This window comes from Berghia stephanieae, chromosome 2 (assembly GCF_034508935.2).
Source record: "Berghia stephanieae isolate SIO BIC M18660-M18661 chromosome 2, UCSD_Bste_1.3, whole genome shotgun sequence".
NCBI lineage: Eukaryota > Metazoa > Mollusca > Gastropoda > Nudibranchia > Aeolidiidae > Berghia > Berghia stephanieae.
In genome coordinates, this window is record NC_088361.1 from 117,183,849 (window position 1) to 117,211,486 (window position 27,638).

The 27,638-nt window shown below is 34.9% G+C and overlaps 1 protein-coding gene across 4 annotated transcripts; it reads left to right on the forward strand.

The window, feature by feature from the left end:
- Positions 1–516: 516 nt before the first annotated feature.
- LOC144966362 (uncharacterized) lies at positions 517–25,258 on the forward strand. 4 transcript variants are annotated; one of them, XM_078902702.1, is made up of 12 exons: positions 564–672; positions 1,185–1,259; positions 8,763–8,996; positions 10,431–10,567; positions 10,965–10,985; positions 11,959–12,087; positions 12,582–12,704; positions 15,076–15,327; positions 17,454–17,537; positions 18,788–19,035; positions 21,778–21,975; positions 24,207–25,258. In XM_078902702.1, exons 3-12 carry the CDS (start codon positions 8,836–8,838, stop codon positions 25,233–25,235), a joined length of 2,382 nt encoding a protein of 793 aa, XP_078758828.1. In that variant the 5' UTR covers positions 564–672; positions 1,185–1,259; positions 8,763–8,835; the 3' UTR covers positions 25,236–25,258. The 4 variants fall into 4 exon arrangements, with proteins under 4 accessions (XP_078758827.1, XP_078758828.1, XP_078758829.1 ...); XM_078902703.1 differs by lacking the exon at positions 564–672 and adding an exon at positions 778–883; XM_078902701.1 differs by lacking the exon at positions 1,185–1,259 and having other exon boundaries at positions 517–672.
- The last annotated feature ends 2,380 nt before the right edge of the window (positions 25,259–27,638 follow it).

The following is a 27,638-nucleotide window of genomic DNA, read 5'->3' on the forward strand; positions in this document are numbered from 1 at the left end:
GGTGTGGCCATATCGGGGACTAAGGGTGTGGTTTAGTTTTGGAGCGGTCTGATTCGAGGGATATAGACGGAATGACTACACCCAAACACAGCGAATGTTATGAGGCTTGATCTAATCAGTCAGATGCATAGCCCTACTATAACTCTTTTAGTACGCCATGGATTTAGCCCGTATAATTATAATCTCTTCCGGTGGACTGAATACACAGCTGTGTATTCAGTCCACTGGTGGACGGAAAACACGGCTGTGTATTGAGTCGACTGGTGGACGGAAAACACTGTTCCAACAAAAAAAAAACAAAAAACAAAGAAAAAATGCATCTTGATCGAATAATTTTCATGCTGGCATTTGGTATCAGATCAACTGATTTGGTATCGTCTGAATTTATTCCAGACTTATTTTACCGTTCGAGTCTGCTTGACAGCGTCCGAATAATTATTCGCGGTTTGCTTCTCGAGCTTCGCTCGAACTCGAAAAAATGCAAACGAATAACCTAACACACACACACACACACACACACACACACACACACAGAGAGAGAGAGAGAGAGAGAGAGAGAGAGAGAGAGAGAGACACTGTCGCTTACACTGTTGTCAAATATATTTAAGGGGATTTAACGTTTTTAAATAACATGACTAGATTCACCAGTCAATGCAGGCCTTAGCAGATTGAGTAAGTGACACTTTCGATAACAAAATAATCATGACATTATGAATGGGTTTGAAGATTTAGAGGGATTGAAAATGTTTTTAGTTAAGCGACTGCACAGTCGCCCTCAGCTTGGAAAATGTCAACACTTCAACACCTTCTACTTTCTATCTATTTCTTTCACGAAAACAAATACAAAGTTTACGATGTTCCCATATTCTATTCATGTTAAGAGGTAGTCTAACTTCACGATTGTTATTTTTACCGCGAATGTCTTGTCATTTAATACGACTGTCGTCGTTATTCAGTTTTATCTAGGATATCTGTCTAACTAATATCTCAATAACGATGAACGACGATTATTTATTGCCAGACAGTTGAGTAACTCAACAGTAACTTTGTTTTGAGAGGTTTTTTTTTCATTAAAAAAATCCTCTATTGTACTTAACAATAGTTATTAGTTTTGAATATATTGTTGTTTGTAAAAATTTGAGTGTATCCTTTATAACGGAATCCTTTGATGGTGTCTGGTCTAGGCCTTTTACTTTTAGGTCATGTCAAAATAGGCACATTGGTCGATTGCTCGTGGAATCTTCCATTCTCTACTTGAAGTAAGTAACCCGCTTTATCATGCATTTTCTTTGGTTCTTCTAATTTCAGATTTATAACGTTTCCTCTATCATCTTCCTTTTTACTGGGACTGAACTGACTTAAATATTAATATAATTGAATAATGGCCGCATGCAAGCACTACAAATTACAAAACCTCTAAAAACAAAACAAATCGAAATTGATTTTAGAATCAAAGTCAAAGTGGACCCCTAAAATTATCCTGGCTTCACAGGTGACTCATTTGCTGTATTGATAATTGGACGTTGTAGCACTGAGCACATTCCACTATTTCAATATACTTTGTGCCCTTCAAAAAGCTTCGTATATATGTACCCACAAGACCATCCAGAACACCAAATTTCCATCTCAAGCAGTGCAAGGAACCTGTTTGTGCTTTAAAAACAAATTCATGCTCTTACAATATCTGTCTGGAATTTATATATATATAGAATATTACCTAACGACACAATTAAGGGGCCACTTTTGCAAATATTGTTTTGAGCCAGTTTTTATATTATAAAAGAAATATTACCCATGGAGTCACTGATCATGCTTAATACTATTGTAAGGTCAAACTCAACAACAATGTTGTCTACATACATAAGCTAAATCAAAGAAGCACTTTCTGCATCATGCTCCTTGTCAAGTTTTGTCTATTACTAGTATCTTCTTTTCCATGCTCACTTCCGTCTAACACCACATTCTTATGCATCTTATTTTTGCATTAATATCCCTTTGATCTTAAGATCACTAATCACTCACATAGTATGTGGAGGTCGTCTCTCGCATGATTCTTTATGAACTTTGTTTTGTGCATTTCAATGTATTCATTCTGGCTTCCTTCATTCTCGTCTCTTCCACATTCAGATACACCCTCCTCTTCAGCACATTTATTGTTTCTTCCAAACCCCTCAATACTTCCAATGCATCAAGAGTTATTTCACTCAGTATTTCCATCATTTGCTGGTTTACCACCATATGGATCACCCAGTGTAGCATAATGGACATCTGCCACATGCATATTTGTTTAATTTACTTTAATCACCAGCTTAGACACAGCTCCTATCACTTTAGCAAGCTTTCATACATTCTCAAACTTAGCATTCACTGGCTTTACAAACACCCAATCTCCAACTGTGTTGATACTGTGACTTACACTTCCTTTAGCACCACTGGCAGCTCCACTGGGCAGATTTACCACATACGTATGCATGCTTTCAGCAGGAACAATTCCATTTACATTTGGAGAATGTTTGTATCAGAGCACTATGTCCTCTATATTACCCCCAGTTTTTGCAACTGCACTTTTCACTTTCTGATGGTTTCTTTCAATAATTCCATTCCCTAAAGAACAATATGCACAACTGAAAATATGGTGAACACCTGAACTCTTAACAAAAGCGTTTATCTTGTCACTACTAAAACAAAGTCCTCTCTTAAAATGATTCTCAGTTAATCACATACCAATTCTGTGTTTTTGTTTCTTAGCAAATCAACTCTGCCCACAGTTAGATAAGGAATCCCTGACACATGGGTTTTATCTGCTGTAAGACATGCCAGACTGTCTCACCGCTCAAAATATTTACAATCTTCGTAGGCTACTAGATGAGGTTTTACAAACTTGACATCTCTTCCTTACATGTTCTACATTTTTTTAATTATACAGGCTAAAATGCCTATATCTTTATACATTTTTGAGTTGTGAGTAAGGGATTTCAGACAGACAACCAACACTGACATTCCCACAAAAAAGAATGCCATATTAAACCTGTTTGCAGAGTTCACAGAGGGATAGACAGTGGCCCACGAAAACTTTGAAATCGGAACCATTACAGATAAGCACACTAAGTGCAGACAAATATATTAAGTGGCTATAAATAATTTCCCCAGAAATAAAATTGTTTTGTAAATTAACATGTCTTTATAATCAAAGTAAATCTGACCACCATTTTATTGTCAAATGTAAGTGAGAGTGGAAATTTTTATTTCATCTTTATCATTAATTTTATTATGAAGGTCAACTCCTTTGATAGACATACGAGCCATATTATAAAGTGCTATTTCTAGCAGACCCCTATTACAGAAACACAACTTAACAGAGCGATTCTACAGGTTTAAGAGATGACTTACTATGTAAAACGCCGGATCTGTCAGGAGCATGTTTATATAAAATTAAATAATTAAATTTTTAAAATCAAATTTAATTACAATCATTAAAAATATTCAGTCAGATCAAGACTTTCCATGGTGGTTACGGGGTAGATTTGGATTGAAACATCAACTGGAACCCCATTTACAAATTCACATTTCAATAATGGTGCTGTTCAATCAACGAATCAAGTCTTTTCAAATCTGAAATGTACACATCATCAGATTCTCGACATTCCAACCTTCTTTTAAATAAAACATCATATGCTTCCTAACAACAGTTCAGTCCTAATGCTCGGGTCAGTTTTACATCCAATCCAGGACAAGCATTTTTGTCTTCAGTTGAAACTTCCTTGTAGATTGAAAATACCAAACCGACTAGAAATAGTGGTAAAAATTTATATACAGTAAAGTTACTTTAAACCGAAAGAAGCTAAACCGAAAAATACCTTAAACCGCAAAGAATTTAATAAATTGTACTAGTTTCTTCATTATCTGTACTAATTCTTACGATGAACCGAAATACTTCTAAAAAGGACTTTCTTTAAACCGAAACAACTTGAGAGCACCTTCCTTTATTCTCTTTCTATTTTTCTTCAAAGATTGGGGAAGGTAGCCACACGTAATAATGCCCGGCGATATTAAACACTAAGTGCAGACTTTCTTTAAACCGAAACAACTTGAGAGCACCTTCCTTTATTCTCTTTCTATTTTTCTTCAAAGATTGGGGAAGGTAGCCACACGTAATAAGGCCCGGCGATATTAAACAGTTCGACAAATGGATGATGCCAAGTCTGCAAAGATAGATCATCATCAAGCCCTACTGCAACCTCCTCGTGGTGTCGAACGGTAACAGGTCAAGCTGGCCAACTGCAGAGGGCGACAAGAATAGGCAATGGCAAACCATTCTTGTAACTTTGCCGAGTTAACTGCATGAATAAGTCCAAAAAGTTAAACGGTGACAGCGTAAAGGGGAGCATGTTTTCACGGAAGACTGCTGCCTCGCTCGGTTGGGAGCGTGATGTTCGTCAGGTCACACCGAACCGTCAGCCAGTTACTAGGCGAAATAAATTTAACAAATGTGACAAAACCAAAATTGGGACATGGAATGTCAGGACCTGTGCCCAAAAAGGAAAACTAAACAACATTCTGAAAGAAATGAAACGGCTCCAAATAAATATTCTTGGCCTGGCAGAGATGAGATGGAAAGAGCAGGGAACCATGTCAAAACAAGAAAACAACATGACATATAAGATCATATGGAGTGGTGGAACCTCTTTCCAAAAAGGAGTAGGGATGATCTTAGACCAAAAATCAACCAAATTTTACAAAGGGCACGTAGCAATCTCAGACAGAGTTTTGCTGGTTAAGCTAAGAGGACCTGTAGTTGACACCAATATTATTCAAGTTTATGCACCAACAGAAGAGGCGACAGATGCAGATATGACAGAGTTTTACCATTCACTAGACAAAGCAAAACGAATGTGTAAATCACAAGAAGTCCTTATGGTAATGGGGGACCTAAATGCTAAGATTGGCAGAGGCAGAGATGGTGACATAATCGGACCACATGGACTCGGAGACAGAAATGAACGAGGAAACATCTGGGCAGATTGGTGTAGAACAAATAAATTAATGATTTCAAACACCTGGTTTCAACAACACCCAAGAAGAACCTGGACATGGCAATCACCAGGGGACAGAGCAAGGAACCAGATAGACTTTATAGCAGTATCATCAAGATTCAGAAATGGCATATTAAATTGCAAAACCTACCCAGGCGCCGATGTAGACAGTGACCATGTCCCAGTTGTTTGTACAATAAGGATAAAGTTTAAAGCTATTCAGAGAACAGCTGGTAGAATAAAGAGGGATTACAGGTTATGCAAAGACAATGGCATACAAACAAAAATGAGAGAAGAATTTGAAAATGCACTCATGATACAAAGCCAAAGTGAACCTGATAATGAAAAATGTGAAAAACAATTTGATATATTCCAAAAGTGTGTCAAAGCAACTGCAGAAAAGCATTTACCAATAGCTCAAATAAACAGCAAAAAGGAATGGATGACAAATGAAATTCTAAACCTATTTGAAGAAAGACGAAAATGCAACAGAGGGTCTGCAGAATACCAAACATTGAACAACCACATTAAATCCAAATGCATCGAGGCACACGAGAACTATCTAGACTGGAAATGCTGCGAAATCGAAAGAGAATACAAACCCAACCCCCAACAAGCTCACCAAAGAATAAAAGAACTATCAGGGAAAAGGAAAAGCAAAGCAGCAGGAAGTTGTATCCAAAACAAACAAGGGGAACTGCTATTTGAAGAACAACATATAGAAAGCCGATGGGTAGAATACATAGGCGAACTGTACAATGATCCAAATAGAAATGAACCACCACTGAAATTCAAAGAACCATTAAGCGGACCAAACATCACCAAAAGTGAAATTGAACATGCCATGGAACGAATGAGGGATGGTAAAGCAACAGGCCCTGATGAAATATCTGTAGAGGTATTAAAAAGCCTAGGAGATCTAGCAATTGATGAACTTCACATATTATTCAACAATATATACAATACTGGGAAAATTCCAGAAGATCTCTGTAACTCTATTTTCATAGCAATACCAAAGAAAGCAGGTGCAGTCAGATGCGAAAATTTTAGAACTATAAGTTTAATAAGCCACATCAACAAAATACTGTTGCGTATAATTATCAACAGGCTAAGGAATAAGATTAACCCCGAAATCGCAGAAGAACAATATGGATTCCAACCTGACAGAGGGACAAGGAACGCAATATACCTCCTCCGTGTTTTAAGTGAAAGAGCTATACAGGTTCAGACCCCACTATACCTCTGTTTTGTCGACTACAAAAAAGCTTTTGATAGAGTACGCCACGAAGAAATACTAAAACAACTGCACTCCATTGGCGCTGATGAGAAAGACCTCAGACTCATGCAAACATTATACTACACCCAGCAGGCATCTATCAAAATCGGAAACTCTACAGGAAATTCCATTCCTATTAAGAAAGGAGTCCGTCAAGGGTGTGTTGCCTCACCAGATCTGTTTAATCTATACCAAGAAACAATCATGAGGGGCATAAATAATATGGAGGGAATAAAAGTGGGAGGTCACAACATAAATAATATAAGATACGCAGACGATACGGTACTCATTGCAACATCAGAAATCCAACTTCAAAAGATTGTTGACAAAGTGGTAGTAGATAGTGAAGCCAAGGGAATGGAAGTGAATATCACCAAAACGGAATGCATGGTAATACAGAAAAACCCTGAAAACAACAACACCTGCAATATAACGATTCACGGCGAGCAACTTACCAACGTAGAAAGTTTTAAATACCTAGGTTCAATAGTGACAACAGATGGAAGATGTAACCGAGACATACGAGCAAGAATAACTCAAGCCAAACAGGCCTTCATGGACCTGGGAAACATTTTGAAAAACAAACAGATGTCGTTCGGGATTAGATTCCGAGTCTTGAAGTGCTACGTGTGGCCAATCTTGTTATACGGATGCGAAAGCTGGACTACAAATGCAGAAACACAAAAGAACATTGAAGCTTTTGAAATGTGGTGCTTGAGAAGGATGCAGAGAATATCGTATACTGCACACAAAACGAACGAAGAAGTGCTAAAACAAACATACCAACAAAGGAAACTAATGCCCTTAATAGTGGATCGACAACTATCCTTTTTCGGACACATAGTAAGGAAAGATAAGAATGAATACCTGGCAAGTTGTGGAAAAATACCTGGTAAACGCGCCCGGGGGAGACAAAGAAAAACACTCATAGACCAACTGAAGGGCTTCACCAGCCTAACAATCCAAGAGCTGTTTGAAAAGGCAAGAGACAGGGAGGAATGGAGAGAGATAATTCATGCAGTATCCGAAGCCTGGACCAGGCATGGAACCTAGAAGAAGAAGAAGAAGATATTAAACAAAGAGCGTAAGTATAAGATGAGGGTGATGGGTGGGGTGGGGGTAGGCAAACACTTCAATCACTGCACTTGGGCTTGGCCAACACCACAATCACACAGACTGGAAAAGGAAGACAGCGGGTGACTGGCAGGCGAAAAATGAGGAAAGAAGGGGAGTTGGGGTGTAGAATCACGCAAGCGAGATGTTCTCGCTCGTGTGTTGATGCTTTGGAACTGACTGGATTTTCAACACGAGAATAAGGAAGGGGGGGGGGTAGACAACTTACTATTGACATGGCATTTCATTTCCAATTTGTTTCAATTTGTGTGTGTGTGTGAGGGGGGGGGGGGGGGAGGTTCTATGTAATTAGGCCTTTGAACCTAATGGCTTTTCAACAAAAGAGAGATGCCTAGTAGACAGCTTAGCATTGACACGCCTTTTCATTTCCATTTCACTTCACCTCTGAGTAGCTGCGCGTCATTCATTATCAATTATCGCACAAGAACTTTCGATCTTATTTTAGCTTTGCATTTTACTAAAAGATGTCTAAAAGAAAGCATTGTGCTTACACGTTGGAGTTTAAAATTAAAATACTATGTGAAGTCGATGAAAAAAAAGTTGATCAAGACGGAGATATGTAAAAAACACGGCATCCCGAACTCAACTCTTTCAACAATTTTGAATTGAAAACGAAAACCTCCAAAAATATTTTTAAAACACAAAAAAAAAAAAAAAAAAAAAAAAGTTCATGGTTACGAAGACGGCATTTATTCAACAACTCCATTTAACGGGAAACCCATGATACGATTAAATGAGCAAATTCCTTAAATAGTTACTACCTGTGAAAAACATTGCAAAACGGGAACTTGCTTTAAACCGAAATGGTTTAGAAGGTCCCCAAAATTTCGGTTTAAAGTAATTCTACTGTAATTTGGATACAGCCTACAGCTGAGCTACTAATTCCAATTTTTTGGGCCCACTCATTGAACTTACTACTGACTTCAACATTTTATTAAGGCTTTACTAAATCTGTAAATCTTACTGACATATTGTTGATATAACATAAATAGCTTGTAAAGTCAACTACACATGCAAACTAAACCAAAGACAGCACTTTCTTTATTTATCTTCCTTTCCATGTCTAATCTCTTTTATTTTTCTGTGCTCACTCGTTCAACACCACATTCTCATGCATCTCATTTTCGCATTAAAAATAACATTTTACAAGGCTCTGTCCTCCTTGACAGGAATTTCATCTTCCTTTCTTGTTTTCAGCAAAGGATGGAATATATTGTGAATGTGAAGGTAGGGAAGGAATCTGTTTTGGGGTTATAATATTTTTAAAATGTTTGGATTATGTACAAGAACTGTTATATAAAATCATCTTTTACATTTAGGGACTTCAGTGTTGTCAAAGAATTGGAGCTCAACATCAAGAGTGTTTAATCATGAAATGAATATACCGTGTCAATGGAATCCAAGAGAGAGAATGACTTTTCTAAACATGATGAATGTGCCATAAGGGAAGAGGGTACAGGAAAAGAAGTTGCTATCCAAACCAATCCTCATGAGATTGAAAGAAGTCAAGGTCAACTTCCTTTAAGGAAGAGATTCATACCCGTAAGATTTAGGTATGTAGTTTGGTTTTCACAAATTATATGTAAATATATTCATATTATATTTTATGAATTGTTGGGGACTGGGTTATGCGCACATGTAATCTCGACTTTTATACAGGAGGCTTTGAGAATTATGAGGCACATGGAGCTAGTTTATCCCAGTTTCTGTAGTATTAAACAGACAGTGACAATTGCTTACTACTCTTTGGATAGGATATTGTTTAACAGTAATAAGTCCTGGTACCCTAAATCACTGCCAATTGACTAAAAAGTCAAAAAAAATAATCGTTGCTTTGACCCGGTATCAAAAAGCCCCTTTACTTGCAAATACAGACCATACCATCTTTAGCACACTGTTATTAAGCATGTTTCGATTCAAGCATACTAAATGGCTCTTACCTAATTTTTAAGATATAAACTTTATGCCTTTAAGCATGGTAACATCAGCTTCAGGTACGCTTCATTACAATACCGTATCTGTTTCTGATTGTTCATTCTTATCGTTGTCCACTATCTTCCATGATATTGTTCAAAATACGTTTGAAAGGATGCGACCCAGAGTAAAGGTGAAAGAAAAAAAAAATGACGAAATGGAAGTGGCAACAAAATGCCTACTTTTCTTAGAACTGTTTCAAAGCTTGAATACTAATCGTGTTTTTATAGAATCATCTGGTCTCGTGTCTCCAACTAAATTCGAGGCAATTACAAGGAGTGTGCATCAGAGCATTGTTTCAATCGCAAGCAAAGCTCAATTACTGAATTCAATAAACACGCTTCTTTTCTGACCAATGAGATGTCCTAATCAATTCCGTTTTTTTGCCAATTATACTGACCAATGAGAACATGTCATTACATACCAATGAAATCGCTCTATTGCTGTTGCCTTGGTGCAATCGACAGTGGAGTCATTACCAATCGCTGGTCACTGACAACCCTGCTGATGAATAAAGAAGCAGGTTGTCTACCCTGATCAAGAAAAGAAAACTCTCAAGCCGGGATAAACTACAGAGGGAAAATGGCATTCGAGCACTGCTTACGATCAAAACAATGGCAATACACATCAGAGTGTGAAAGAGTAACTGATAAACCCTTTGTCAACAGGAAAAATACACATGTTAGTGTGGTTGGGACATGTCTTATCACAGACACTGGTCTGTTCATTACTTTGCTGTATTCATGGGTCTCAACACACCCCCTTTTTCTGCCATATCTGAAAACTCTGGAATAATGATACCCCTGGATACCAAAATAATTTTCTGGTGCCAGGCAATGTTATCTAATATCAAGGGGTTACGCTGTATATCAGCAAGTGAGAATACAAGAACAGCACTTGATAAAAGCAAATGGAAGGTCATGATTGCTAATACTTTTCATTTGGCACTTACAATTGTTTAATTGTGTCCAGAATGAGAGTTATGACACTTATATTAAAATGTATTATTTCAGTGACTATGGCATTTTTGCTGAAAATGTCAAGGAAGAAGAAATAGAGATTGATGTTGTGGAAGATGCAGATTTTATTCCAACAGAAACTATTGTGAAACAGACCCTTAACAGAGCCGATAAGCAGAAGAGAAGCCGAGGTAAATTTTAATTTTATAAAACTTATATATATTTTTTGAAAGATTTTATCACTTTTAAAATTTTAAGGTACTTTTTATGTATCTTTGATTTTTTCCTTTTAGAATGCTTTTGTTCTTAATATTGTTGTCTAATACTAATATGCCTAGATAACATGAATCATTTCCAGTCCCAAAATAAATAAATAATAATAAGTTGTATATAACAAGTTTGAAATCATACAATCCTACCAAAAACTCTCCTTTTTAATATTTATTTTGTTTTTGTGGAAAATTTTGCGTTTAGGGCACACACACACACACACACACACACATATGTATGTGTGTGTGTATTGCCCATCAAACTTGAGTGTACTGGAGGATATTCCATTTTATGTCTTTGTCTTTGTTATCTTTTCAGGTCGACCGAGAAAAAATAAAGGTAATAAATAGATTGTCTCATTGTAATTATTACCAAATATGATTTGTCTGCTTTGTCATTTAAAACTTTAAGTTAAGTGAAAATTGAATAATAAAAAAAATCTCAAGTTCATTAAATGTAGAAAAAGATCACGTATTTCAGGAGAATGAACTAGTTACCTATATAAAAAAAATCAGAAAGAAAAAAAACCCCCAGAGAATTAACCAACAATCTAAACAAAAATACAACTAGGTACTACAGACAAAAAAAAAAACCCCAAAAAACCCCAACCACACAAATAAAAATAAAATAAAAAAGAAAGCCCAATAAAGACCAAGAAAAGAAAAGTAGCCAAGACAAAATAAAACATGTTTACGTTAATAATGATGATAATAATAATAATGAAATTTATTTATATTGCGCCCAATCCTCTATACAATAAAGCTCTAGGCACCTAACAATAACATCAATCCATTCAAATTTCTCTCTCTCTCTCTCTCTCTCTCTCTCTCTTTCTTTCTCTCTCTCTCTCTTTTCTTCTCTCCTCTCTTCTTCTCTCTCTCTCTCTTTCTTTCTCTCTCCTCTCTTCTTCTCTCTCTCTCTCTCTCTCTCTCTCTCTCTCTCTCTCTCTCTCTCTCTCTCTCTCTCTCTCTCTCTCTCTCTCTCTCTCTCTCTCTCTCACAAACATACACACATACATACACACACACACACACACACGTTGACATCTGGAGTGTTGTTCAAAACGTAACAAGACAAAGTTCATTCAGCAACAAAAACTATATTCTTCTTTGTTACTTTCTTTCCATGTGTAGCTTTGGTCTGCTGTAAATAGTCTCAACAGTATTTAAAATTTGAGAGTAACTGTTGTAGTTGTAGTGATTTAATTCTTGTATATGCAATATGTAGAGGACTTATCAAAGGTTTAAAGAAAAAGTTTTGTGAGTAACAGTCATTTTGTTTATTCATTTAAAAAATGTGATTTGTTGAACAGATACTACAAATGCTTGTTCTTCTGGTGATAGCAAAAGTGCTGGACATGAAAATGGGAAGAGAAATCCAATTGCAAAAGTATCTAATGGATTCAAGTGTGGCATCTGCGGCAAAATATTCACTCTAAGAGGTATTTTAGATTTGTTGAATTGCTGAAGAGTAAACAGTATGATATGATACCCATCTCGGACATAGGGAGAATATTCTTCCTCATATTACCCTCCTCTCTGCCTCCACCAGTTCCTGTTTCTCCTACTTCCGTTTCTCTTCCTCCTCCTTTTCGTACATCTATTCTCTTCATCTTCATCTTTTTCCTCCTCTCCTTCTCCTCTTCCTCTTTTTCCTTCTTCTTCTTCCTCCTAATCCATCTTCTTCTCCTCTTTTAAGCAATGTTATTGGAGTCGTATTAAAAAAAATATTAATTAGAAATATGAATATAGGTTATTCAATCGATTAAACTACAAATTTGATTTTAATGATTGGTTGATATTTGTTAAAAGATTAGTCAAACAAAACTCTTAAAAGTAAATCAAGAATTGTTAATTATACTATATGACATTGTAGAAGTTACAAGCTATGCAGCTTTAAAATATTTATACCTTTCATTAATTTTTCTTTTATCAGGTAATGCGAAGACTCATCTGATCACTCACACAGATGACAAACCTTTTCAGTGTGATTTTGAAAATTGTAGCAAGAAATTGAGAACCAAAGAGAGTCTTCGGCGACATAGATTAAGCCACCTAGGTATGGATCATATTCAGGTGATGCTTACCTTTTTATGTATGAGACTGTAATGGAAGGGAATTTTTATGTTATGTCTTGAGTTGTTTTGGTTGAACAATTGAGACAATGATTCATTAAACAGTATATGTCAAATTTCCTAATTCGAATTGACAAACAACTCAGATACAGAGAGATGAACACCAAAAGTATAGATGCTGTGGTTTCTTTAAGTGTCATTTGTCATAGTTGACAAATTCAGTCATGCCATATTATGGACTGGATGAAAGGGTAAGGAAATAATTGGAAACCAATGCTTTCCAAAATCTTAAGTTTGCGTGGATCAAAGTTTGTTGACAATGCACTGGCAGTGCCGCTAATTATAATTTCTTGGGTGGTCTTGCTGGTTGGTCCATATTTTTTTTTAAACCAGTGATTGAGTTGAAAGTTCACAGGCATGCCACCACTACTATCACAGAATCATCATCTTTACTGTTACTACTTGGATGGGTTTTTTTTTTACTTCTCATAGTGGGCAGGGAAGTCTCTTGCTGTGAATTCTTTCCACCTATATCTGTTTTTCAATTTGATTTCTGTCTTTGTCCTGGACTGAGATTACTTAGTTTTGTCCTGGTCTTTCTGTCTTTGTCTTGGACTGAGATTACTTAGTTTTGTCCTGGCCCTGCCCTGAGTCCTTGGCTGGGAGGGAAATAGTCAATTGTATAGTAATAGTATTAGTTTTGGTTGATGGTATTTTTTTCCTTGTAAATCATCTCATATTTTATATTTGAATATATATATTGATCTGTAAATGTAAACATTTGAGTGTATTCTTCCTAGTGGGATCCTATGCTTATGTCTGGATGAGACTTTTATGTCATCCCAAACTAAGTACACTGATAGTGTGCTCTTGAAATCTTCATCTGTTCCCTTTTTGAACAATTCCCATTTTTTGTACTTTTTCTCATGTGCTTCTAATTGTAAATCTAGAATTATATGACTATCCCATTTTCTTCCTTTTTACTGGCGCTTAAATGTGCTAAATATGTTGCAAGCGTCATAAATAATAATGTGAAATTGAATGTAAGCTTAAATTTAATAACAAAGACAGATCAAATGAATGTTTCGGGTTTCCCCTTTATCAACAAAACAGGATGAATGAAACACCACTACTGCTACTACTACTACTACTACTACTACTACTACTACTACTACTACTACTACTACTACTACTACTACTACTACTACTACTACTACCACTACTACTACTACTACTACTACTACTACTACTATTACTACTACTACTACTACTTCTACTTATAATAATAATAATAAAAGTACTTACCGTTCCTTCTGCTACTGCTGCTGCCACTAATGATTATACTTATACCGACATCCCTTATTTATTATTTTTTGTATTTATTTTCAATTCCATTGTACTTATTTTCCACAACAGTCTACACGTTTTTATATTTCACTTTCTATATTGCATTACACAGTTCCTCCCCGCCTCCCCTCTTTTCACTTAATTAATTGCACACTTTAAAAAAAATATCTAGTATTCTATTTTAATTCATGATTCCTCACGCGGGTGGTTGGATGGGAGCATCACCCTTGAATCATATACCTATGATGTTCGCATGGGTGTACGATCCGATAGTGATGTCCAATGTTTTGTTTATTCATCTTAACTACGCCACTACTACATCATCTCATTCATCTGTGGTGTTTCATTCATCCTGTTTTGTTGATAAAGGGGAAACCCGAAATGTTCATTTGATCTGTCTTTATAATTAAATTGAAGCTTACATTTAATTTCACATTATTAATTATTTCTTCGAGTTTCGAGCACCAACATTTACATTGCAAGCGTCATGGAACTGTCAAAAAAACACATTAAATTTGCTACTACCACCACACATATCATCATTATCATCGTTGTCATAATCATCATCGTCGTCGTCATCATCATCATCATCATCACGATCATCTCTACTACTACTACTGCTACCACTACTATTAAAACCACTACATCACCATCATTACTACAGCCGCTACATCATCATCATTACTAACACCAACAAAACCACCACCATTACTACAACTATTATTATTACTACTATTACTGCTACAGCAACTACTACTACTACTACTACTACTACTACTACTACTGCTGCTGCTGCTGCTGCTACTACTGCTAAAACATCAACAATAACAACAATAACGGACAAAACACAATTGATCTTGAAATTTGAAAAGAAGTGTAAAAGGCCAGAACTAAAACTTTTGAAAATATTTGGTTATTTATTGTATCAAAATGTTTATTGTTTGAAGATGATAAAGTCTCATTGTTTTGTGAAAAGAAACATGTTTTTTTGTTGTTGGTCTTATTCAGGTATAAAAACATTTGAGTGCTCAGAATGCAATAAAAAATTCAGCAGCAATTTGAGTCTCCAGGAACATATGACTCTACATACGGGTCAGAAGCCTCTCAGCTGTGATATTTGTGGAACACATTTTAGACAAATCGCTGTTTTAAAACGCCACCTGACAACACATTCCAACAATAAGCCATTCGCATGTGAAGTTTGTGGGAAGAAGTTTTCTCTCAAGGTTTATGTACGATCTCACATGAAAACCCACACAGGTACCTATGCTTCTTTGAACTTTTACTGTAAAACATATTCATTTGGGGTCAGCAAAATATTTGACTCATAAGAAATTGAACGTGTTGAGGGGAAATTTGCAATTTTTAAAATAATAATTTCTGTTTAATTAATCTGCATCTGATCATCCTACGCTGTTAGGATCTTGTATTTGGCTATGTTTTATGAGCATGTCTTGTGGTTGATTCCAAATAGTACAGTGATTCTATATTTTCAAGTATCAGAAAGTCTGAACGTTATTTATTACTTTTTTTTTCTTTTGAAAAACTAAGAAATGATTGATTTTTACTTCCATTTGTCCAGTGCTTAATATGACTATCATTATCATTATCCTTACATTGATTAAACATCTATCAAATCTTGAGCACCGATCCACATCTACTAAAATTAAACTGCACAAGACTTGTCCTTGGAAGACAGTTTACATTTTAATTTTTGTGGGTCATAACTTGTTAGTTTGATGATATTTCTTTTTCTTCTGGATCAGTCTTAATGACTAATTTGTTGCTGCAGAATTACACGTGTGCTGCAGTAGCACCACGACAACATTTTTTTCAGACCAGACTCATTTATCTATTAATTACTTTTTATTGTGGTACCTGCTGCCATGAAAACTGCATCAGCATTTGGTGTTGATTTCCAGCTATTATAGAAAGGTGCACTGTGGGACATTCCTAGTTAGCACAACTTATCCACTACTTGATGTTTCCCACTACAAACAGCTCAGATGCAGAGCAGAGATTCAGCCTCTACAATTTGGTTCATTGTGAAAGGAAGAGAAGCTTAGCATAGGGCATCATTTCAAAATTATTATTTCTATTTTTTTGGTCGTAGTTATTTGAGTGATGTTTTCAATGTGTGGTTTGTTGTAGGTTTATTATAATGCTGTTAGTTCAAAGTAATAAATCACCTTTGGTAAAGTAATTGTTTATTTCAAAGGGACATTAACGCTGAAAAAAAGAAATTACCCAATAAAAAAAACAATATGTCTTAGTAATCAGTTTTTATGATTTTGCCTTTTTTTCATGTTAGCCTTTTTTTTTGGTCATATAATTTGGTGAAATTATATCAGGCCTGTAAATCTTCCGACAATTGTCGGATTTCCGACAGTACAACTTTGCTCGATAAATTTTGTCGAGTGTCGACATTAAACATATTTTAAAATAATTTTTTTTTAAAAGAAAGAAAGAAAAAAAAATCCACCTCGTTAAAAGACAAATCAAACATAAAAGAAAGACAAAGGAGTTTTTATTTCTTTGCCTTGAAAAATGGATTCATAAACAAAACTAACCAGTTAACTATTAATGCTGCACATGAAGCTAAATTATACATAACATCTTCCAGCCGGATATAATATACCAATGCTCAAAACTATGTGTACCCTTGAACGATAATAGACTAACTGATAGAATTTAGTGAGAACCACTAAAAATGACATGATTTGACTAGTCAGTTGATGTGTCTTATCTGTGTTTTGTTTGTTAATCCATATTATTTTGTCCTTTTGGTCTATTTTTGCATGTTCAAAAAATTCCGACAATTTTTTCACCAGCCATTTACAGGCCTGTGATATGCCTATAGTCGCAATAACTTTGGTTTTTGCATGCTTAATTATGCACATAATTTTAAGATTTTTAAGAAGACCTTGAAGGGTTGAGAAGGATTGATCCACTATGCTTTTTAAAAATCAAAACAATTTTTTATTCTCAAAGTAAATATGGTATTGGGAGACCTGAAAAATTCATCTGAATGCTTTTTCCTTCATTTTGAGAAATCCGTCCTCTGAGTTAAAAAAAATATATCTTTGTATGCTTTTTGATAAATACAGAAAATTATTACTTTTGAAAGTGCCATTTACCAGTTCAGAAAACAAAATGGATATCCTTGTTGCTCAAAGATTTCTTGGCATAGGCTAGACTTGGAATTGTATCCCTGTTGACAATATTTATTTATCTTTTATTGGGGCTTTTAAGATATAAGAGTTAAATAAGGATGTAAAACAAAAGATAAACAAGACAGACTTGACTGCTATAGAATGTAGATGTATTTATATCAAGATAAAAGTAGAATACGATAGTATTTTTATGATAATCTTTCTTTCCTTTAGGAGAAAGAAAATTTGCCTGTGATGTATGTAATAAATGCTTCGCCCATGCATCTGATCTTAATCGACACAAGATAATTCATTCAGGTAATTGTCATAATCATTTATCTATTTTTACAATAATTTGATTGTTTTTGTAAGTTTTACATTATTTAGGCAAAATTATTTTTCAAATGGTGATTTTATTCAAGCTCTTTGAAGCTCCAGTAGTGAAACAATTTCCTTCTGTCCTTATTTAAACTTCATGTTACCTAAATATTGAAACCGTCATTCTGTTCTTTTTTAGCGGTTATAGTTATCCCAAAGGGACTTGTTTCAGATAAGTTTAATACCATCACATGGCCACAATTTAGGGCAAAAACAAAAGACGTGAACATAGTTACACCTTTTGTTGACAGAGGTAATTTTGACTGAAAAGGATTTACCAGAAAATTTGTAGTGAGGATATGTGACCAAAAAAAAAATCTCTTCTATGTTATAGTAAAAGAAAATGTCCTCAATTAATCGTTCCATTTTGTAAAGTATGACACATACTAACATATATATTATGTAACCGCAATATTGATATTATTGTGTTTTTTTTTGTTGTGTACTCACTATCATGTACTGGTTTTCAGTGGAAACTGGCCCATAGACAAACTCAAATGCTCCCTCTCCCTCCTACTTTCTGAAATTATTTGTAATGAGGTTGCTTCATATTTTACTCCTTGCCATCTTTGCTTGTGTTATGGGTTGTAGAGATCTGTCCGATCCTCTTCTTGATTTTGGACTACGACAAGTCAGTCAGACAAATTTTACAAAATTAGCAAACTGTTAGATCTCAATCATACATTTACACCCTGAACACATATAGATTTATTAATAAATCAACCCTTTTTAAAGTTGCCTATAACTCTTTCGTGATTGCGATGATACACCGACTTTTATTATACCTTTACAATTATTTTAAATCTTGAAAATCAAGTTAGATTGAACATTTTGTTGCTTATTAAAACAAAAGTGTAATTTTGTTTTATCATTTGAAAAATACAAATATAACAAAACAGGTTGTAGAAAGTTCGCATGCTTTGAGTTTGACATAGATTGTAAGAGCAGAGGAATTATTCATCATACTGACCAACATTTCTTTTCAGATGAGAAATTAGATAATCATTTAAGGGACTGAATAGTTGTCTTTCTCATGTTTTGGTCAAATATAAATTTCAGATAAACTTATTTGTTTTTTAGGTCCGGGAGTTTATCATAAGCAGGCTACAGTGAAAATTGACAGGAAAGGATTAAGATGAAAAGACAATCAAGAATTTATTTTATTTGACAAATGTTTACCCTTGTTTTAGGTAAAAAGCCATACCAGTGCTCTATTTGTCCAATGAGATACAGTGATCCATCAAGCCGCAGACGTCATGAACGTGAGCATGAGAGTAAACCACAGTGTGTGTGTCATCTATGTAAACAACAGTTTCCGAGAGCAGGTCAACTTCGCGTTCATTTGGTTAAAGAACACAGCTCCACTACGACCACATTAGATCAACACAGTATTGTTCAATTTCCAATTAAAATTGAACAAACTGATACTAATAGTCAGGTTAGAAAATTTTAATTTTGCTTCTGTTTCCCTATATTTTCAATTCTATTAAAGAATAATTAATGAAGTTTTTGTGATATCAGTTTTCATGAATGGTAAACAGTAGAACACAGACAGATATAACGAACAATCCCAGATAGAAAAAAATTTCTTTATATCAGAAGTTCTTCGTTTTAGTCGACTTAACTCACAAATTTTTCATCACCTCTCAAAGCCCCTCCACCCTTGCTTTTGTGCTCATTTTTCAGTGCCCAATGCCTTTTCCTTTAAACCCATATCATATGTCATATTAAATAGTATGATACAACATTTAGCACCGATCTGCCCCATGCTCTGGAAATTTTTTTAAAAAATTAATAATCCTGTTGATTGGTCAATTTAGTTTTATCAATTTCATTTGAAAAGTTAATGTTACAGTGGTTTCTATTTTAAGCACTCTGGTTTTAATACAGGCATGAGACAGAATTTTTACTTCACAAATTTACTCCTTTATAAATATGTTAACCCAAATGGGATCCACTTATAAGCATGTTCATTTTTCTTACCAAGGTTTTGAAATATTGAAATAGAAAGATCAAATTAACCATTAAACATGGTTTGTTTAACTATCAAAATGTTCTACAGGTGTTAACGATATCCACCTATTCTATCAATACAATTGCATGAAATATACCCATTCTCTTTAATAATACCAATGGATCATCATAAAATCTACAGGAATAACATTAGGCAGGTTGTGGCAGATTTAAAAAAAAAACCCTGTGGATGGGTGGTAGGGACGACTGGGTCGGGGTCGTGGCAGCACACATGTGTCCTATTTTTGGGGTGGAACTAGATGTTATACATGGACACGATAGGAAGGGGAGAATGGAGAACTAATGCTGCAGAAGAAGAAGAAGAAGAAGAAGACAGTCAAAAAATTAAAGAAGCAAGCAAACCGTTAGACTTTTCATTTAACCAAATTGATGAGTACAGAGTCAGGACCAATGCAGAGAAATAGAAGCTCACATAAATGATTTTATCTAAACAATAATTAGACATTGAAACAAATTGCAAGCTTCTTCATTTCTCTTTCCAACCTTAAGGTATGATGTAGTTGCATAATGTGAAGAGAAAACATTGGTCTAAGCTTAAAAATCAACCTGTAAAGAAAAAGAAAATATTTTAAATGACTTTTGAATGGACCAATGACAGCTTTAGACACACAACCCAGTGTTTACATTTAAAGAAACTCAGAGGGGAAACGTATTTTAAGTAATTGGATCTTAGGGACATTGACTTAGTACAAAAATTAGAATCATCCTATAAGTATAAGCATAATCTGTTTATAAGCACGCTGTCATATTCTGGATTGTGATTATAAAAGGAGACCACTGTAAATAAGGAGTAAAAATTATTTAAGTTCTTAACGAGATCTGTTATCCATCTTGCTCAATTGTAATGTTTATGTTATCTTATTATCTGTAACAGTATTTATACCATTTCAAAGAGATTTTATGTTATTTGAATGACATTTCCCTCAATTAGCTCTCTGTATTCTTACTGATTACTGTTTAGCTTCTTGAATTCTGATACAATTTCTGTCAATTCTAGGTCTTATGTTGAATGAACAAGTGTGTCCCAATCCCTGCTTTCAAAATTTGATCTAAGTTTAAGTTTATGTGTTTTTACGTCCATATTTTGATATATCTTTGGATGGTACATTAATATCATCAGTATAGCTTGCATGAGTAGAATCATATTTTTGTTGGAGTCTCGAAATGGAGGCAGTCCATTCAATTTTAAGCATTTTTAAATGCTGCTGCAACACAAATCAAACATATTCTCTTAACATCCAAGGATGTTAATTTTTAAATAAAATTTAAGAGGTGCGTCAAGTGTGACATGATTAAAATCACCTATCATGATTATCACTGACTCTGAAGATGTTGTTTGTTGTTCATTTAGATATTCCAAGAAAATGTCACTTGTCGTTGAGCTGTTTGCATTAGGTTAAATGTAGAATTCATTTTTAATGATAATTTAAAGTACCACCCTCCTATTCTTCCATATAGTTATTTTTATAGTTCTGATTATCACCCACTAGAGTCGTATCAGTCATCCGGAATGAAAAAAGTAGTTTTAATTTTAAGGAAGGCACCATTGTCTTATGTTTAAAAGTTCATTTTCCACATATAATTTCACAAATGTACATATATCCAATAAACATAAGGTGAAAATGCATATTTGATTAAACATTTGATAATTTTTTTTGGATTATACAATTCAGAGCTCAATAAAATTTCAAATTTTATTGAGCTCTGAATTGTATAATCCAAAAAAAATTGAAAATTAGTAGAATAGTTGAATGATTTGATGACATATCATCACAGTGAGAAAAGCACTGACAAATTATCGCGTGAATTAAGCATAACACTCACACCCAAAGTACCGTACCTGGGTGTGATACCTGATTTTGACATTTTAAAAAAAAATGTTTCCCCTTGAGCAAGCAACTCGGCTCATATTTATATTTTGCACTGTGCCTGAGACCTGGGTTTATTTTGGTCTTTTTTGTAAAACGAGAAAGCAGAGACAAATTCCCCCATGGGATTGATGAAGGGAGTTTATTTATTTATTTCTATTTTTAAGGACAGCAAGCAAATATTTCCTTCTAATAAATGCCTTTTAATTTCAATTTTGGTTTTCCCTATTTTCCTTTATTTTTAAAAAAATGTTTTTCATTTTTCAAATCTGATTTAGAATGGTAAATCATCATCATTGTCGTGGGATCCTAATAATGAGAGTAACAACTCTGATAGTACCAGCAGAGGGATGAATCTCCAACCATCCATTGTACAGACGGCAATGGCAACAAGCTCTGAATCTGTCACTGGTGTTGGACTGGGGGAGGAAATAAGCACTGTTCAAATTGTATTGGATTCTTCTTGTGCTGGTCAGGTAAGGATGGATGAAATGATAATGAATATAACCAAACTTTCTTTTCATGACATTGGACACAGTCTTTATCAGCTAGATTTTTCTCATTCAATGGTGTAAGAAACACTGTCCTTTGCTTGATATAATCTTACTTATACAGTACAGCTCTCATACGATGGCCTCGGATGCAACAGGAGTTCGGTTACAAGATGAAATTTTAAAATCCCTGTTCCATGGCTTAAACAATTCGTATGAATCAGCATGGTCACAACGGGGTATTATTTATTGGAACACAGCTACAATGGGGATGTGAATTGCAAGTTTAGTACCCAGTTAAGAGAAATTAACTACTCAAAGAGGAAAGTACATTTGGCACACATAGAGAAAGGAGATTGTGTAGGGGTGGATAAGTAACTACTATAGTTGGTAATCAGGTGAGTGTATGGTAGTGGGTACCATCAACGTTTATCTATGTACTTTGTGTGACATACCACAATGATGCAACAAAAGGCTTGTGAGAGTCGTGTGGATGACCAATCAACCTGTAGATACACTTAGGCTTAATGTGTTTGGATTAGAGGGAGGGGATTGTGACCCAAGACTAATTAGGTAACTATGCCTAATGAGAAGTGAGTAGGTGATGTGCACTATGTGAAGCCATGGGCTGTCTTCTCTAAGCATCGGGACGGTGCGCTACTTGAGTTTGAAGTGCAGTTAGTAGTGGTTGTTGTGTCTGTCAGTGGTGGAGTTGGGATGGATGGAAATCAAAGGAATTGAGGATGGTAGAATTTGACCATTGCATTGTTCCAACTCGATGATACTATCACAAGAAAAAAAAACAAGATAATTTTTCTGTCAAAAATATTGTTAAAAAAGTAGTTTATAATGATAAATGAATTCATCATCATCACCATTAGCAACTAATACAATTCTTTTAAAAAATCCACTATAATTAAGATATGGTAAGTGGCCCATCTATATATCTTCCTTGGTTCAAGATTGAATTTGCATCCTCATACATGCTTATAAGATTCTTGAGCTCTTGCTTTGAAAATGTTGAACAAATTTCCTTAGGCGTTTGCATTGGGAACAAGTTTGAAATTTCAAACAAAGGACCTTATTTGACCTTAAAAATTATCATTGTGGTCTAGTATCAGTAGGCATCAAAATTTAGTTTTAATAAATCCGGATGCATGAGGTAAAAAAATTTATAAAGAATAATAGGGATATCTTGTAATATTTTTGCTACAATGCTTTAGTAAAATTGGGTTTTCTAAGGGTATATATAAATATTTGATGCTTTCCTTTGTCTAGACCACGGAGAATCAGTGCTTTTATCATATTTTCATTGAGCTTAGTATGTGCATTTCCATAAAATGGAAAAATATAACTTATCATCCTTGTACTTTTGTTGTGTCGCTTGTCTCAGAAGATTAAATGTTACAATGAAAGTTTACACCTACAAGAAACCAATCCCTATTTCCCCCACCAGTACAAATTCTGCAAACGACATGATTAAACGATTTTTTGTTCTGCTTTGCTTCATATACAGGTTGGGTGATCTCCGTAAATCTCTTGCCATTGTAAGGAAAATACTAAACTGTAAAAAAAAGACAACAATTTAGAAATGCTCTCAATGCCAATGAAATGTATTGCTCTCAGACAAATGTCATATCTATAATGTGCCTCATCGTAGTAATTAATGCTGATTACTCTCTTGTGTTAGCCTTGTCACCCATGCATAATAGTCATTACCTACAAATTGTTTAACATCATATCTAATAATATTATGGTAGCTATGCTTGCTGTCAATACATTGGTTCTAGTTATTCACGGTGTCTTAAATAGGTGTGAAGATTTAATGGTTGTGTTGCACATGCTTGATCAGTGAATGATGATATCCATCCAATGTTTGAGTAAAAAGTACAAAATGTCGATCAGACAACTGAGTTTATAAAGTTGTTCCTGATTACATGTGAAACTGTTTGATAACTGGTGGTAAATTTCTTGCCAAGTTTCATAAAGTGGGAGTCAGTAGAATTAATAATTATCAAAGTATAACCCTTTAGCAGATAGAATTTGTACACCATAGTTTGTGGTTTGTATTTTTATTTCATCGAACTGGTTTGTTTTGGGGTTTTTTGACTGATGGTCCAAAATAATAATTTTTTTTTAAATACTCTTTAGATTAAGCTTAAATTATTTTAACATGAAATATTAGAATTTTATTTTCTTCATTCCCTCATTCACAGATGGACAATTGCAAGGATATCATTCAGTCACCTATGCAATGTGCCATTCCAGGTGTTGGCAGAAATAATGTTCAAACAGTTGTGATGAAACTTCCACAAAGTTCAGACAATTTTCATGGTTTACCAGGCAATGGTTCCACATATAAAGTCATCAACACAGGCAACCAAGTGTTTGAAATACAGGTAGAAAAAGAGCCATCTCAAATACCTTTCCAAGTTCAAGACTTAAACAATGAAATGAAAATCAATATATCAGATTTAAAAATGAACGACGGTAGTTTGGTTGCTTTTATTCAAGACGGGAACACAGTAACAGTGATGGAACAAGCAGATGATACTTCTCAGACAAACAGCAATAATGGCACTAACATGGATATTATGGTTCAACCAACAGGTGATGAAAGTGATATAGTCTTAGGTGATGGTGGCAAAGACTTAGAAAGCAGTAACAATGTTGACCTTGATAATTGCCCCCGGAATGAAAAGGAGGAAGAGCATGGTATTGACTTAGAAAAAATTCCTATAGAGCAGCGAGAAATTCATAATCTTGTTTCTGAAGAGCAAAACCAAAATGTTGTTGACAACTGTCAAAGTTCAAACTTGTCATCAGCTGGCGACTCCATAAATGATAATCAGAACTCAAGTGAATTATTCCAAGTGACACCATCTGACTATGTTAATATAAGGGATAATGATAATTCATCAGCTCAGATCAAATCAAAAGTCATTTCAGTCCAACCCTCAGCGATATATTCATCTTTTATTGAAAATCCAGATCTCAATAGCCAAGATTATTACAATTGGCTTTCTTTATTTTCAGAGGAATGTAAGCATTTTTCAATGCCTCTTTCAAAAGAAGTATTTACTAAGATCAGTCAAGTGCAGAAAACACTATCAGACTTCATGGCTATGCCAACTGGTGTTATCACAGACAAAAACAATTTTAAAATACTCATGGGTATCACACAGGACTTGTCTCAAATTACATCCTGTCATTTGTCATTTATGTATACTAATTTAAATATGTGATATATTGATAAACATAGTAAAATTATGTTTTAATTGTCAATTTCTTTATCATATCTTCACTCTTTCTTTTTGTCTCCCTTTTTTGTAATTGTTATAATTGTTTGTTATTGATGTGTATTATAATCCCATTTAAGTGACCCCAATTTTTCATTCTGTTCTTCAAGGGCTTGTATATTTGCATAAGGCCACACAGGCACATCACTGCAAATGTTCATGTATAGTCCAATTAAAACGGGGAACAGTCACACATTACTTTGACAAGCAAGTGCATTCAAAATTGTTCTGAAAGTTTCCAAGCATTCAACATTTGTTATATCTGGTGGTAGGACATTCCAGTCATTTATTGTTCGTGGGGAAAAAGCTGTGTTTGTATGTGTCTGTTCTTGTAAATGGTTGCATGTATTGTGATGCATTGTATCTACGTGTAGTATACCTATCTGATTTGCTCTTTATGTAGTTTGGGGTGATGATGGGTGAGTTTGGTCGTTGATGGTTTTGTGTAGGGTAGCATGACGGGATACCTTGTGCCAGTTTTTCAATGGTTTCCATTCAAGTGACTGGAGGGAGGATGTGACACAAAACCAGGTCTCTTGATTTTCATCCGGTTGCGAATCATGCAGCTGCTCTTTGTACTTTTTTTATCTTGTTTATGTTCTTTTTTGTGTAGGGGTCCCACACAGCGCTGGCATATTCTAATATTGGGCTGATAAGTGTTGTGTACACTGGACTCCGAGGTATTTTATCTAGTTAACATGGTTTAAGGGATGATCATGCATTGTGTAATTGTGAGTATAAGGCTCTTTCTTGTTTGATATTGATATGACATAGCATTTTGATGGACGGAAATTCATGTGTCATGTATCTGACCACGTCTAGAGGGAATCCAGATCTTTCTGGAGTTCATGTGCGCTACAATATTTATTGTCCTGAAAAGAAGGCTATTTTCTGCGAAGTTTAAGCCTTGTTATTGTTTGTGGAAATAATTAGTTTCCAAGGTCATATCAAGAAGCGTAAAGGCCCAAGTACTGTTCCTTGCGCTTTGAAGTTTCGACGAAAGGCGCTATATAAATATGCTTATTATTATTATTATTATTATTATTATTATTATTATTATTATTATTATTATTATTATTATTATTATTATTATTATTATTACTCCTGATAAGACATTACATTTTCCGCTTGAGTTTCTGTGAATGACAACTTGTTGCGTTTGATTGCAAATCCAGTCCTTGAACCAAAGTAGAAGATTTTGCAGTTGTTGTTCCATATTCACTAACTAATTTGTTTTATTATTACCCCCAATATTCCTAATTCTTTTGTCCTCGTGTTTTGATAGTAGTCGTTTGTGTGGTACAAAGTCAAATGCTTTAGAGAATAGTATCATCAGATCAATTTGTTTTTTGTTGTCTAGTGATCTTGCAATTTCTAAAAGCTGTGCTGGTGTTTGACTAGTATGTTGTGCTTGTTGTAGTGTTCCATGATAGAATGGAATGTAATGTGTTCTAATATCTTTCAAATGACTGAAGTTAGAGATACAGGTCTATAATTTGAAGCTAGGTTTTGTTTGCCCGTTTTATAGATTGGGGTTTATAAGGGCATGCTTCCAGTTGGTAGGCATTGTTCCTTTGTACAGGGATTCTTGGAAAATCGTACACAAGAATGGGACTATTTCATCACTTCCTCATTCAACTCACTGTCATCATCACTTTCACATACCCTAGTTTCACTGTCACTACTATTATGTCTGATGCAAACCCTCTTATTATGAGCATTCTTATTTTGATGAAGGAGTGGTATTTGCTACAGCGAGAACAGGCTGGTTCAAGGAGGGACAAAGCAGTTTAGTACTTTTCTTTAAAGTACCAGTGGTGGATCTGTAACTTCTCATTTTATCAGTTTTTATCTAAAAAGATGCAAAGCCTATTTTTTTTTTTTTCAAAGCTGAAATCAGCTTTTCCCAGACCCCCCCCCCCCCCCCCCCCCCCCAGCCTAAGCCGACGTTCGGTCCCATATGGGGGACAGAAGACACAACGGGTGACTTCTCGACCCACCATGGGATGTCAGAAGATCCCACCCATTCTATGGGCTTCCAAACAAAAATAAATAAATCAATAAAGAGGAAAAAAAACATGAGAATATTTCAATGATTCAATAAATAATATCATATTTTTTTCCCACATCAATCAAAGGTTTTATCTAAAACACATGGTTTCTAGTGCTTGTAATTCAAGAATATCGCCCGATGTACTGTGCAATGCAATCAGAGAGCGACAGAAAAGAATCCTTTGTTTTCATCAATTAAATAGTCGTCCAATCCCAAGACACAGGTTAGGGGATAGACAAGACAAAGCAAGGATAATATCTTAACCTTACCCGAGAACCTGAGCAGGTTCTTTTTTT